Source organism: Cherax quadricarinatus, chromosome 26, assembly GCF_038502225.1.
Source record: "Cherax quadricarinatus isolate ZL_2023a chromosome 26, ASM3850222v1, whole genome shotgun sequence".
In the NCBI taxonomy this organism is placed as follows: domain Eukaryota; kingdom Metazoa; phylum Arthropoda; class Malacostraca; order Decapoda; family Parastacidae; genus Cherax; species Cherax quadricarinatus.
Genome location: NC_091317.1, coordinates 3,137,402 through 3,153,875, shown reverse-complemented (window position 1 = coordinate 3,153,875; position 16,474 = coordinate 3,137,402). Strand labels below are relative to the sequence as shown.

General features: G+C 43.5%; 1 protein-coding gene across 1 annotated transcript in view; it reads right to left on the bottom strand.

The window, feature by feature from the left end:
- Positions 1-16,474, bottom strand: part of LOC128691547 (uncharacterized) — a 200,492-nt gene that overhangs the window by 58,122 nt on the left and 125,896 nt on the right. Inside the window, exon 4 of the mRNA XM_070088946.1 lies at positions 14,276-14,429. Coding sequence (XP_069945047.1) covers positions 14,276-14,429 — 154 coding nt within the window. The remainder of the gene's footprint in view (positions 1-14,275; positions 14,430-16,474) is intronic.

Below are 16,474 nucleotides of genomic sequence, written 5' to 3'. Positions count from 1 at the left end.
TGATACAAGATTTGCCTTCCATGAACCCATGCTGGTTTTCATTTATAATCTTGTTCCTTTCCAGGTGTTCGACCACTCTCCTCCTGATAATCTTCTCCATGACTTTGCACACAATACATGTCAGAGACACAGGTCTGTAGTTTAGTGCCTCGTTTCTGTTTCCTTTCTTAAATATGGGGACTACATTAGCTGTCTTCCATTTCTCAGGTAGTTGCCCAGTTTCAAGGGATGTGTTGAAGATTGTGGTTAGAGGCACACACAGCATCTCTGCTCCTTCTCTAAGGACCCATGGGGAGATGTTGTCCGGTCCCATCGCCTTTGAGGTGTCAAGGTCACTTAAGAGCTTCTTCACCTCCTCCTCAGTTGTTCGTATGTCATCCAACACTTGTTGGTATATTCCCTCTTGATGTTCCCTTCTGTGCTGTCTTCCCACAGCCCTTCCTGTCTCTACTGTAAAAACTTCCTTAAATCTCCTGTTCAGCTCCTCACATACCTCCTGATCATTTCTTGTGAGTTCTCCACCTTCTGTCCTTAATCTGATCACCTGGTCTTTGACTGTTGTCTTCCTCCTGATGTGGCTATACAACAGTTTCGGGTCAGTCTTGATTCTCGATGCTATGTCATTTTCATACTGTCGCTGGGCCTCCCTCCTTACCTGTGCGTACTCATTCCTGGCTCTGCGACTGATCTCCCTATTTTCGTGTGTTCTCTGCCTTCTGTACTTTTTCCATTCTCTATTGCACTTTGTTTTTGCCTCCTTACACCGTCGGGTAAACCAGGGGCTTGTTCTGGTCTTCCCGTTGTTACTGTTGCCCTTGGGAATGAACCTTTCCACTGCCTCCTTGCATTTTGTTGCTACATATTCCATCATTTCATTTACTGGCTTTCCTGCCAGTTCTCTGTCCCACTGGACCTCCCGCATGAAGTTCTTCAACCCTATGTAGTCCCCTCTTTTATAGTCAGGCTTTTCCCATTCTACTCCTGTTATTCTCTCCACTTGCAGCTCTACTATGTATTCAAAGCACAGAACCACGTGGTCGCTAGCTCCTAGGGGACTCTCATACTTGATGTCCTCAATGTCTGAGCTGCCCAGGGTGAACACAAGGTCCAATCTTGCTGGTTCATCCTCCCCTCTCACTCTGGTAGTGTCCTTAACATGTTGGTGCATGAGGTTTTCCAGCACCACGTCCAACATCCTGGCTCTCCATGTTTCGGGACCCCCATGTGGCTCCAGGTTTTCCCAGTCAATCTCCCTGTGGTTGAAATCCCCCATAACCAGCAACTTTGCTCTGCTGGAGTGAGCTCTTCTTGCCACCTCAGCAAGTGTGTCCACCATTGCTCTGTTGCTCTCTTCATATTCCTCTCTTGGCCTCCTGCAGTTCTGTGGTGGATTATACATCACTGCAATGACCACTTTGTGTTCCCCAGACTGAAGTGTACCTGCTATGTAGTCTCTTTCTCCTGTCTCATCTATTCCTTCCATTTTCTCGAATTTCCATCTGTTTTTTACGAGCAGAGCAACCCCACCTCCCCCCCTACCCCTTCTATCTTTCCTCATGATCTGGTATCCTGGTGGGAAGATTGCATCTGTTATTGTCTCCATGAGTTTTGTTTCTGTAACTGCTATGATGTCTGGGGACTTCTCATTGATTCTTTCTTGCCATTCCTCATGTTTCAACTTCCAACTGTGTCCCCTTGTTACTGTGTCCAATCTCTGGAACATCCTGTCTTTGTCCACCTTGTCAATTCCTCTCAGTATTTTGTTTGTCGTTATCATGTCCCCCCTATCTCTCTTGTCCTCCAGTGTCGTCAGGTTGATTTCCCATAACCTCTCCTCGTAGGACATACCTCTTAGCTCTGGGACTAGTCTTGTTGCAAACCTTTGCACTTTCTCTAGTTTCTTTACGTGCTTGGCTAGGTGTGGGTTCCAAACTGGTGCCGCATACTCCAATATGGGCCTAACGTACACGGTGTACAGGGTCCTGAATGATTCCTTATTAAGATGTCGGAATGCTCTTCTGAGGTTTGCTAGGCGCCCATATGCTGCAGCAGTTATTTGGTTGATGTGCGCTTCAGGAGATGTGCCTGGTGTTATACTCACCCCAAGATCTTTTTCCTTGAGTGAGGTTTGTAGTCTCTGGCCGCCTAGACTGTACTCCGTCTGCGGACTTCTTTGCCCTTCCCCAATCTTCATGACTTTGCACTTGGTGGGATTGAACTCCAGGAGACAATTGCTGGACCAGGTCTGTGTGTGTGTGTGTGTGTGTGTGTGTGTGTGTGTGTGTGTGTGTGAGTCTCTGTGTGTTTGTGTGTGCGTGTGTATGTGTGTGTGTGTGCGTGTGTATGTGTGTGTGTGTGTGTGTGAGTGTGTCTGTGTGTATTTGTGTGTGTATGTCTGTGTGTGTGTGTGTGTGTGTTTGTGTGTGTGTGTGTGTGTGTGCGTGCGTGTGTGTGTGTGTGTGTGTGTGTGTGTATGTGTGTGTGTGTGTGTGTATGTGTGTGTGTGTGTGTGTGTGTGTGTGTGTGTGTGTGTGTGTGTGTGCGGGCGTGTGTGTGTGTGTGTGTATGTGTGTGTGTGTGTGTGTGAGTGTGTGTGTGTGTGTGTGTGTGTGTGTGTGTGTGTGTGTGTGTATGTGTGTGTGTCCTAGGAACAGGATGATGGGGTACACAACACTGCCAATCTATCTCGAGAGTCATATATAACCAAACCATTAGCCAACCCACAACAAACAACCCACAACAAACAACTCACAACAAACAACCCACAACAAACAACCCACAACAAACAACCCACAACAAACAACCCACAACAAACAACCCACAATCAATAGCCCATAGCCCAAGAAGAGCACATGTGTCTGTTTCTTAGTAAACCGACGGGAATGAATGACCCACAAGTGTTTAGCGCTTCAGTGAAATAAAATTTGATGTTATAGTACAAAATGGTACTTTATAGTACACACTGGTACACCATAATACACAATGATACAACATATTACACAATGGTGCACTATAACGGTACATTATAGTACACGATAGTACACTATACTACACATTGGTGCAATATAGTACACAATGGTACACTATAGTACACAATGGTGCAATATAGTACACAATGGTACACTATAGTACATGATGGTACAATATAGTACACAATGGTACACTATAGTACACAATGGTGCAATATAGTACACAATGGTACACTATAGTACACAATGGCACACTGTAGTACACAATGGTACACTATAGTACACAATGGTGCACTATAGTACACAATGGTACATTATAATACACGATAGTACACTGTACTACACAATGGTACAATATAGTACACAATAGCACACTATAGTACACAATGGTACACTGTAGTACACAATGGCACACTATAGCACACAATGATACACTATAGTACACAATGGCACAATATAGTGCACAATGGTACACTATAGTACACAATGGTACAGACTGGTACACTGTAGTACACAATGGTACACTATAGTACACAATGTTACACTATAGTACACAATGGTACACTATATCACACAATGGTACACTATAGTACACATTGGCACAATATAGCACACAATGGTACACTATAGTACACAATGGTACATTATAGTACATAATGGTACAATACAGTACACAATGGTACAATATAGTACACAATGGTACAATATAGTACACAAAGGTACACTATAGTACACAGTGGCACAATAAAGTACACAATGGTTCACTATAGTACATGATGGTACAATATAGTACACAATGGTACACTATAGTACATGATGGTACAATATAGTACACAATGGTACACTATAGTACATGATGGTACAATATAGTACACAATGGTACACTATAGTACACAATGGTACACTATAGTACATGATGGTACAATATAGTACACAATGGTACAATATAGTACACTATAGTACACAGTGGTACACTACAGTACACAATGGTACACTATAGTACATGATGGTACAATATAGCACACAATAGTACACTATAGTACACAGTGGTACACTATAGTACACAATGGTACACTATAGTACACAATGGTACACTATAGTACACAATGGTACACTACAGTACACAATGGTACACTATAGTACATGATGGTGCAATATAGTACACAATGGTACACTATAGTACACAATGGTACACTATAGTACACAATGGTACACTATAGTACATGATGGTGCAATATAGTACACAATGGTACACTATAGTACACAATAGTACACTATAGTACACAATGGTACACTATAGTACACAATGGTACACTATAGTACACAATGGTACACTATAGTACACAATGGTACACTACAGTACACAATGGTACACTATAGTACACAATGGTACACTACAGTACACAATGGTACACTATAGTACACAATGGTACACTATAGTATGGCCAGTTTTATCTACTCAATAAGTCTGCTTGTAAGACAATTCTTTTCTATCCACTAAGGTAATTGTTTGCCTTTACGTAAGGTAACTGTTTGCTTTCCAGTAACGTAATTGTTGAAGACTCGAATGCGCATTTCCAGTTCGTCAAGAAAAAAAAAACAATGTTTTACCCCCCAGGCTGTCAGTCCATAAATAAAACACGTACAAACACTCATGTTTTTTTCTAAATAAACAAACATACATCAGAATGCGATTACGATCTTGGGGAGGGGAGAAAAAAAAACGAGCGACGGACTCTTAAGGGATTAAATCCTCAGTTCTGGGTAATCCCACTGATGCTGAAATATTTAAAATCGGTGGGATTTCTGTAAGGATTTACCTCTTCCTCTTTTTGTAAAATAGGATAAATCCTTCGTTTACTAGAAAGAGGAGAGGGAGAAATTAGAGGATAGAAAGATGAGAGGTGGATAGAGAATAGAGTGTAAAGGAATAATGTACGTGAATTCAGATGATAGAGACAAGTGAAATTAAAGGTGAGAAAGACACGTTGGAGAGACACGTGGGTAAGACCACGTGGGTAAGACACCTGGGAGAGACACGTGGGTAAGACACGTGGGTAAGACTACGTGGGTAAGACACGTGGGAGAGACAAGTTTGTAAGACACGTGGGTAAGACCACCTGGGTAAGACACGTGGGAGAGACACGTGGGAGAGACACGTGGGTAAGACCACGTGGGTAAGACACTTGGGAGAGACACGTGGGTAAGACACGTGGGTAAGACTACGTGGGTAAGACACGTGGGAGAGACAAGTGTGTAAGACACGTGGGTAAGACCACCTGGGTAAGACACGTGGGAGAGACACGTGGGAGAGACACGTGGGTAAGACCACGTGGGTAAGACACCTGGGAGAGACACGTGGGTAAGACACGTGGGTAAGACTACGTGGGTAAGACACGTGGGAGAGACAAGTGTGTAAGACACGTGGGTAAGACCACCTGGGTAAGACACGTGGGAGAGACACGTGGGAGAGACACGTGGGAAAGATACATGAGAAAGATATGCGAGGAAAAAAAAGACGGTTCGCCCAGGAGCTATTATTATCGCAATGTTTCGATCAAGGACTTTATTATCGTAATATTTCGCTCGAGAACTTTATCACAACGTTTCGCTAAAGAACTTTTTCTTGGGGCTTTATAAAGCTGTATAATAAAGCTCTCATGAGCGAAACGCTTCGGGAATACAGGGTTGCGACGTTTCGCTTATTCTCGTGTATTTCAATACAGTTCAGCGGTAGAGAGCACGGCCCACAACCGAGAGCTCCCGAGTTCGATTCCTGGGGGATGCAAGAGACACAGGAGCACATTTTACACCTGCTGCCCTCCCCGTTTACCTAGGAGGAAATAGGTACCTGAGTATTGGTCCCTTTGCACCTGTTGGCCCTTCTCACCTAACGGTAAACAGGTACCTGGGTGTTATGCCACTGTTGTGGGTGGCATCCTGGGGAAGTGTGGAGGTAAGCCAAACTGACTGGCTTTCCCGGGTTATCAAGGATTATTTACACTTCTGGGGTTGATAATCCAAAGACAGTCTTCTTGAGAGAGGAAGATTTCAAGTGAGCTGATGTTGGTAACAGCTCTTTGCTTGCAAATAAAGTTAGGGACTTTAACGTAACCTTCTAAAACCTAGTGAGAGAGAGAGACACACACACACAGAGAGAGAGCGAGAGAGAGAGAGAGAGAGAGAGAGAGAGAGATAAAAGCTCCACAGAGTAAATGGTTGGAGTGGTGGAGCAGTGAGCTTCAACGTGGCAATTTTTTTTAAATGGCTTTTCCATAACCATTACAAATTAAGTGGAAACGAAAAAAGAATATGCATGTTGTACGTGTGTGTGTGTGTGTGTGTGTGTGTGTGTGTGTGTGTGTGTGTGTGTGTGTGTGTGTGTGTGTGTGTGTGTGTGTGTGTCTGTGTGTGTGTGTGTGTGTGTGTGTGTGTGTGTGTGTGTGTGTGTGTGTGTGTGTGTGTGTGTGTACTCACCTAGTTGTACTCACCTAGTTGAGGTTGCAGGGGTCGAGTCCAAGCTCCTGGCCCCGCCTCTTCACTGGTCGCTACTAGGTCACTCTCCCTGAACCATGAGCTTTATCATACCTCTGCTTAAAGCTATGTATGGATCCTGCCTCCACTACATCGCTTCCCAAACTATTCCACTTCCTGACTACTCTGTGGCTGAAGAAATACTTCCTAACATCCCTTTGATTCATCTGTGTCTTCAACTTCCAACTGTGTCCCCTTGTTACTGTGTCCAGTCTCTGGAACATCCTGTCTTTGTCCACCTTGTCAATTCCTCTCAGTATTTTGTAAGTCGTTATCATGTCCCCCCTATCTCTCCTGTCCTCCAGTGTCGTCAGGTTGATTTCCCTTAACCTCTCCTCATAGGACATACCTCTTAGCTCTGGGACTAGTCTTGTTGCAAACCTTTGCACTTTCTCTAGTTTCTTTACGTGCTAGGCTAGGTGTGGGTTCCAAACTGGTGCCGCATACTCCAATATGGGCCTAACGTACACGTTGTACAGGGTCCTGAACGATTCCTTATTAAGATGTCGGAATGCTGTTCTGAGGTTTGCTAGGCGCTCATATGCTGCAGCAGTTATTTGGTTGATGTGTGCCTCAGGAGATGTGCCTGGTGTTATACTCACCCCAAGATCTTTTTCCTTGAGTGATGTTTGTAGTCTCTGACCCCCTAGACTGTACTCCATCTGCGTTCTTCTTTGCCCTTCCCCAATCCTCATGACTTTGCACTTGGTGGGATTGAACTCCAGAAGCCAGTTGCTGGACCAGGTCTGCAGCCTGTCCAGATCCCTTTGTAGTTCTGCCTGGTCTTCGATCGAGTGAATTCTTCTCATCAACTTCACGTCATCTGCAAACAGTGACACCTCAGAGTCTATTCCTTCCGTCATGTCGTTCACAAATACCAGAAACAGCACTGGTCCTAGGACTGACCCCTGTGGGACCCCGCTGGTCACAGGTGCCCACTCTGACACCTCGCCACGTACCATGACTCGCTGCTGTCTTCCTGACAAGTATTCCCTGATCCATTGTAGTGCCTTCCCTGTTATCCCTGCTTGGTCCTCCAGTTTTTGCACCAATCTCTTGTGTGGAACTGTGTCAAACGCCTTCTTGCAGTCCAAGAAAATGCAAACCACCCACCCCTCTCTCTCTTGTCTTACTGCTGTCACCCTAAAATTTATTTAATGTACTTTTATTGTTTACTTTCTTGGCTTTTATTGCTTTATTTATTGCATTTCCGACTTTTGTTGTTTTATTTATTTATTGTATTTCCGACTTTTGTTGTTTTATTTATTTATTGTATTTCCGGCTTTTGTTGTATTATTTATTGTATTTCCGATTTTTGTTGTATTATTTATTTATTGTATTTCCGACTTTTGTTGTTTTATTTATTTATTGTATTTCCGGCTTTTGTTGTTTTATTTATTTATTGTATTTCTGGCTTTTGTTGTATTATTTATTGTATTTCCGACTTTTGTTGTTTTATTTATTTATTGTATTTCCGGCTTTTGTTGTATTATACATTGTATTTCCGACTTTTGTTTTTTTTCTTTATTGTATATTCGATTTTTGTTTTGGGCTTTTTATTGTTTCATTTATTGAATTATCGGCTTTTGTTGTTTTATTGCATTTTCGGCTTTTATTGTTTTATTTTGTGTATTTTCGACTTTTACTAATTTATTTAGTGCATTTTCGGCATTTGCTTTACTTTTTCGGCTTTTATTGTTTAATTTATTGCATCTTCGGCTTTTATTGATTTATTTATTGCATTTTCGGCTTTCCATTATTTTATTTTTTTATTTTTAAACTTTCCAGCTATTTATTGCTTTATTTATTGTTTCTATTAATTTTCAGCTTTTTCATGTTTTTTTTTTGTTTTTTTTTGTTTTTTGTTTTATATTACACTAAGTGTTTATTTTTTCTCGTTTTTTCGTGGTTTTTTTAGTGGTAAAAAAAATACAGAACGGGTATATATCCGGATCACAGGACGAACATCCATCAGGGTGTTGTTAATACTGGGAATTGCAACCATCACCCAGCACTCAGCCCGCCCGTCACGGAGAACACCAGATGTTATTCTACTGAACATGGAGAACACTAGATGTTGTTCTGCTGAACATGGAGAACACTAGATGTTATTCTGCTGAACATGGAGAACACCAGATGTTATTCTACTGAACATGGAGAACACCAGATGTTATTCTGCTGAACATGGAGAACACTAGATGTTGTTCTGCTGAACATGGAGAACACTAGATGTTGTTCTGCTGAACATGGAGAACACCAGATGTTATTCTACTGAACATGGAGAACACCAGATGTTATTCTGCTGAACATGGAGAACACCAGATGTTATTCTGCTGAACATGGAGAACACTAGATGTTGTTCTGCTGAACATGGAGAACACTAGATGTTGTTCTGCTGAACATGGAGAACACCAGATGTTATTCTACTGAACATGGAGAACACCAGATGTTATTCTGCTGAACATGGAGAACACCAGATGTTATTCTACTGAACATGGAGAACACCAGATGTTATTCTACTGAACATGGAGAACACCAGATGTTATTCTACTGAACATGGAGAACACCAGATGTTATTCTGCTGAACATGGAGAACACCAGATGTTATTCTACTGAACATGGAGAACACCAGATGTTATTCTACTGAACATGGAGAACACCAGATGTTGTTCTGCTGAACATGGAGAACACCAGATGTTGTTCTGCTGAACATGGAGAACACCAGATGTTATTCTACTGAACATGGAGAACACCAGATGTTATTCTGCTGAACATGGAGAACACCAGATGTTATTCTACTGAACATGGAGAACACCAGATGTTATTCTGCTGAACATGGAGAACACTAGATGTTGTTCTGCTGAACATGGAGAACACCAGATGTTATTCTACTGAACATGGAGAACACCAGATGTTATTCTGCTGAACATGGAGAACACCAGATGTTATTCTGCTGAACATGGAGAACACCAGATGTTATTCTGCTGAACATGGAGAACACCAGATGTTATTCTGCTGAACATGGAGAACACCAGATGTTATTCTACTGAACATGGAGAACACCAGATGTTATTCTGCTGAACATGGAGAACACCAGATGTTATTCTACTGAACATGGAGAACACCAGATGTTATTCTACTGAACATGGAGAACACCAGATGTTGTTCTGCTGAACATGGAGAACACCAGATGTTATTCTGCTGAACATGGAGAACACTAGATGTTGTTCTGCTGAACATGGAGAACACCAGATGTTATTCTGCTGAACATGGAGAACACTAGATGTTATTCTGCTGATCATGGAGAACACCAGGTGTTATTCTGCTGAACATGGAGAACACTAGATGTTATTCTGCTGAACATGGAGAACACCAGATGCTATTCTGTTGAACATGGAGAACACGAGATGTTATTCTGTTGAACATGGAAAACACCAGATGTTGTTCTGCTGAACATGGAGAACACCAGATGTTATTCTGGTGAACATGGAGAACACCAGATGTTATTCTGCTGAGCATGGAGAACACCAGATGTTATTCTGTTGAACATGGAGAACACCAGATGTTGTTCTGCTCAACATGGAGAACACCAGATGTTATTCTGCTGAATATGGAGAACACAAGATGTTATTCTGCTGAACATGGAGAACACCAGATGTTATTCTGATGAACATGGAGAACACAAGATGTTATTCTGCTGAACATGGAGAACACTAGATGTTATTCTGCTGAACATGGAGAACACTAGTGGTTATTCTGATGAACATGGAAAACACCAGATGTTGTTCTGCTCAACATGGAGAACACCAGATGTTATTCTGCTGAACATGGAGAACACTAGATGTTATTCTGCTGAATATGGAGAACACCAGATGTTGTTCTGCTAAACATGGAGAACACCAGATGATATTCTACTGAACATGGAGAACACCAGATGTTATTCTGCTGAGCATGGAGAACACCAGATGATATTCTGCTGAACATGGAGAACACCAGATGTTATTCTGCTGAGCATGGAGAACACCAGATGATATTCTGCTGAACATGGAGAACACCAGATGTTATTTTGCTGAACATGGAGAACACCAGATGTTATTCTGCTGAGCATGGAGAACACCAGATGTTATTCTGTTGAACATGGAGAACACCAGATGTTATTCTGTTGAACATGGAGAACACCAGATGTTGTTCTGCTCAACATGGAGAACACCAGATGTTATTCTGCTGAACATGGAGAACATTAGTGGTTATTCTGATGAACATGGAGAACACCAGATGTTGTTCTGCTCAACATGGAGAACACCAGATGTTATTCTGCTGATCATGGAGAACACCAGATGTTATTCTGCTGAACATGGAGAACACCAGATGTTATTCTGCTGAGCATGGAGAACACCAGATGTTATTCTGTTGAACATGGAGAACACCAGATGTTGTTCTGCTCAACATGGAGAACACCAGATGTTATTCTGCTGAACAAGGAGAACACCAGATGTTATTCTGCTGAACATGGAGAACACCAGATGTTGTTCTGCTCAACATAGAGAACACCAGGTGTTGTTCTGCTGAACATGGAGAACACCAGATGTTATTCTGCTGAACATGGAGAACACCAGATGTTATTCTGCTGAGCATGGAGAACACCAGATGTTATTCTGTTGAACATGGAGTACACCAGATATTGTTCTGTTCAACATGGAGAACACCAGATGTTATTCTGCTGAACATGGAGAACACCAGATGTTATTCTGCTGAACATGGAGAACACCAGATGTTATTCCGCTGAACGTGGAAAACACTAGATGTTATTCTGCTGAACATGGAGAACACCAGATGTTATTCTGCTGAACATGGAGAACACCAGATGTTATTCTGCTAAACATTAAGAACATTAGATGTTATTCTGCTGAACATGGAGAACACCAGATGTTATTCTGCTGAACATGGAGAACACCAGATGTTGTTCTGCTGAGCATGGAGAACACCAGATGTTATTCAGCTGAACATAGAGAACACTAGATCTTGTTCTGCTGAACATGGAGAACACTAGATGTTGTTCTGCTGAACATGGAGAACACTAGATGTTATTCTGCTGAACATGGAGAACACCAGATGTTATTCTGCTGAACATGGAGAACACTAGATGTTGTTCTGCTGAACATGGAGAACACTAGATGTTGTTCTGCTGAACATGGAGAACACTAGATGTTATTCTGCTGAACATGGAGATCACCAGATATTATTCTGCTGAACATGGAGAACACCAGATGTTATTCTGCTGAACATGGAGAACACCAGATGTTATTCTGCTGAACACGGAGAACACCAGAGGTTATTCTGCTGAACAGGGAGAACACTAGATATTATTCTGCTGAACATGGAGAACACCAGATGTTATTCTGCTGAACATGGAGAACACCAGATGTTATTCTGCTGAACACGTAGAACAACAGAGGTTATTCTGTTGAACACGGAGAACACTAGATATTATTCTGCTGAACATGGAGAACACTCGATGTTATTCCACTGAACACGGATAACACTCGATATTATTCTGTTTAACATGGAGAACACTAGATGTTATTCTGCTGAACATGGAGAACAGCAGATGTTATTCTGCTGAACATGGAGAACGCCAGATGTTATTCTGCTGAACACGTAGAACACTCGATGTTATTCTGCTAAACACGGAGAACATTCGATGTATGTTATTCTGCAAAACACGGAGAACACCAGATGTTATTCAGCTGTTCACGGAGAACATTCGATGTTATTTAGCTCAACACAGAGAATATTCGATGTTATTTAGCTGAACACAGAGAACATTCGATGTTATTCAGCTGAAAACGGGGGAACACTCGATGTTATTCTTCTGAACACGGAGAATACTTGAAGTTATTCTGCTGAACACGGGAACACTAGATGCTATGCAGCTAAAAACGAAGAACACTCAATGTTATTCAGCTGAACACGGAAAACACTCGATGTTATTTAGATGAACACGGAGAACATTCAATGTTATTTTCCTGAACACGGAGAATACTCGATATTTTCAGTTGAACACGGAGAACGCTCGATGTTATTCAGATGAACACGGAGAGCACTCGATGTTATGCAGCTGAACGCGGAGAACACTCAGGTGGACGAGGCTGAACACGGAGAAAACTCGTATGGGCGATACAGAACACTGAGAACAACCGGGTGAATATTGCTGAAAGCGAAAAACACTGGCATGAACATTGATGAACAGAGAAAACAAAGGCACTGTAGCTTGGGGTTAGTAAGTGAACAAAGCCGAGGCTTTCTCTGTGGAACTAAGACACTGGCATGAAAGTGAACAGAAGCAGCACTCTTGTTGAACATCATGAACAAAAAAAAACATTCGCAAATTTCAAGAGAAATAAAAATATTTGGTTAAACATAACTAATCGTAAACAGGAGCCCAGGAAAAGCGCTCGCTTAAACATTACCATATGTAAACAGGAGTCCAGGAAAAGCGCTCGCTTAAACATTACCATATGTGAACAGGAGTCCAGGAAAAGCGCTCGCTTAAACATTGCCATATGTGAACAGGAGTCCAGGAAAAGCGCTCGCTTAAACATTACCATATGTGAACAGGAGTCCAGGAAAAGCGCTCGCTTAAACATTACCATATGTAAACAGGAATCCAGGAAAAGCGCTCGCTTAAACGTTACCATATGTAAACAGGAGTCCAGGAAAAGCGCTCGCTTAAACATTACCATATGTGAACAGGAGTCCAGGAAAAGCGCTCGCTTAAACATTACCATATGTAAACAGGAATCCAGGAAAAGCGCTCGCTTAAACATTACCATATGTGAACAGGAGTCCAGGAAAAGCGCTCGCTTAAACATTACCATATGTAAACAGGAATCCAGGAAAAGCGCTCGCTTAAACGTTACCATATGTAAACAGGAGTCCAGGAAAAGCGCTCGCTTAAACATTACCATATGTGAACAGGAGTCCAGGAAAAGCGCTCGCTTAAACATTGCCATATGTAAACAGGAGTCCAGGAAAAGAGCTCGCTTAAACATTACCGTATGTAAAAAGGAGTCCAGGAAAAACGCTAGAATAAACATTACCGTATGTAAACAAGAGTCCAGGAAAAGCGCTAGATTAAACATTACCGTATGTAAACAGGAGTCCAGGAAAAGCGCTAGATTAAACATTACAGTATGTAAACAGAAGTCCAGAAAAAGCTCTCGCTTAAACATTTATCATATGTAAACAAGAATCCAGGATAAAACACTCGCTTCAGCATCTCTAAATATAAAGGAGAAACCAGGGAAAACACTACCTTAAACATTACTAGTATAAACAAAGCTAGAACTTGCTAACAAAGCTAGTACTAACTAACACCATACACGTCCATCATCGTCCGTTCGTGTGTGCACTAGTGGTTATTGGATATATCAGGATTAGTGTTAACGAACGCCAGTGTCCTAGTGGCTCTCCTACTGTGTTTCGTTCATAGATATACCAGGAATAGTGCTCACGAACGCTCCTCTCCTAGTGTGTTTCGTTCATAGATATTCCAGGAATAGTGCTCACGAAGGCCCCTCTCCTTGTGTGTTTCGTTCATAGATATTCCAGGAACAGTGCTCACGAACGCCACTCTCCTAGTGTGTTTCGTTCATATATATTCCAGGAATAGTGCTCACGAAGGCCCTCTCCTTGTGTGTTTCGTTCATAGATATTCCAGGAATAGTGCTCACAAAGGCCCCTCTCTTGGTGACTTCGTAAATCCATCTTACCTTTATGTTTGGCGCTGGTAGTGGTGGTGGTACTGGTGGTGCTGGTGGTGGGCAGGTGGTCGTGCTCAAAGTCGTCACTCCCCTGGTCGTCTCCAGTCGTCACCTTGGTCATATGAGCTGAACAACCATTGTTCAACCTCGATAACGACCCACCCTGAAGAATCATAAACAAGAGGTCAGATGATTTATTATTATTATTATTATTATTATTATTATTATTATTATTATTAGTAGTAGTAGTAGTAGTAGTAGTAGTAGTAGTAGTAGTAGTAGTATTTTAGAGCAGCAAAATTCACAGGTATAATATAGCTGTCGGGAAATGAGAAATAATCAGGTTTGATCTAAGGAAGGGGAGGATAATTCTATTTTTCTTGCACGCAAAGCCTATCATCCTGGTACCAAGGTACGTCAGCTGTACGGTCCTGTGCTATGGTCCTGTGCTACGGTCCTGTGCTACGGTCCTGTGCTACGGTCCTGTGCTACGGCCCTGTGCTACGGTCCTGTGCTACGGTCCTGTGCTGCGGTCCTGTGCTACGGTCCTGTGCTACGGCCCTGTGCTACGGTCCTGTGCTACGGCCCTGTGCTACGGTTCTGTTCTACGGTCCTTTGCTATGGTCCTGTGCTACGGCCCTGTGCTACGGTTCTATTCTACGGTCCTTTGCTATGGTCCTGTGCTACGGTCCTGTGCTACGGCCCTGTGCTACGGTTCTGTTCTACGGTCCTTTGCTATGGTCCTGTGCTACGGTCCTGTGTTACGGTCCTATTCAACGGTCCTGTGCTATGGTACTGTGCTACGGTTCTGTGCTACGGTCCTGTGCTACCGTCCTATGGTATCGTCCTGTGCTACTGCCCTGTGCTACCTTCCTGTGCTACTGTCCTATGCTACTGTCCTGTGCTACGGACCTGTGCTACCGTCCTGTGCTACGGTCCTGTGCTACCGTCCTGTGGTATCGTCCTGTGCTACTGCCCTGTGCTACCTTCCTGTGCTACTGTCCTATGCTACTGTCCTATGCTACTGTTCTGTGCTACGGACCTGTGCTACCGTCCTGTGCTACGGTCCTGTGCTACTGTCCTGTGCTACTGTCCTGTGCTAAGGACCTGTGCTACCGTCCTGTGCTACTGTCCTGTGCTACTGTCCTGTGCTACCGTCCTGTGCTACGGTCTTGTGCTACCGTTCTGTGCTGCTGTCCTGTGTTACTGTCCTGTGCTACGGACCTGTGCTATCGTCCTGTGCTACCGTCCTGTGCTACGATCCTGTGCTACCGTCCTGTGCTACTGTCCTGTGCTACTGTCCTGTGCTACTGGCCTGTGCTACGGACTCGTGCTACTCTCCTGTGTTACTGTCCTGTGCTACCGTCCTGTGCTACTGTCCTGTGCTACTCTCCTGTGTTACTGTCCTGTGCTACCGTCTTGTGCTACTGTCCTGTGCTACGGTCCTGTGCTATGGTCCTGTGCTACTGTCCTGTGCTACGGTTTTGTGCTATGGTCCTGTGCTACTGTCCTGTGCTACTATCCTGTGCTACTGTCCTGTCCTACAGTCCTGTGCTATGGTCCTGTGCTACTGTCCTGTGCTATCGTCCTGTGCTACCGTCCTGTGCTACACTTTTGTGCTACTCTTTTGTGCTACCGTCCTGTGCTACTCCCCTGTGCTACCGTCCTGTGCTACCGTCTTGTGCTACTCCCCTGTGCAACCGTCCTGTGCTACCGTCCTGTGCTACCGTCCTGTGCTACCGTCCTGTGCTACCGTCTTGTGCTACTCTCCTGTGCTACCGTCTTGTGCTACTCTCCTGTGCTACCGTCCTGTGCTACCGTCCTGTGCTACCGTCTTGTGCTACTCTCCTGTGCTACCGTCCTGTGCTACCGTCCTGTGCTACCGTCCTGTGCTACCGTCCTGTGCTACCGTCCTTTGCTACCGTCTTGTGCTACTGTCCTGTGCTACTGTCCTGTGCTACGGTCCTGTGCCTCGGTCCTGTGCTACCGTCCTGTGCTACCGTTCTGTGCTACCGTCCTGTGCTACAGTCCTGTGCTACCGTCCTGTGCTACCGTCTTGTGCTACTCTCCTGTGCTACTGTCCTGTGCTACCGTCCTGTGCTACCGTCCTGTGCTACTCTCCTGTGCTACCGTCCTGTGCTACCGTCCTGTGCTACCGTCTTGTGCTACTCTCCTGTGCTACTGTCCTGTGCTACCGTCCTGTGCTAC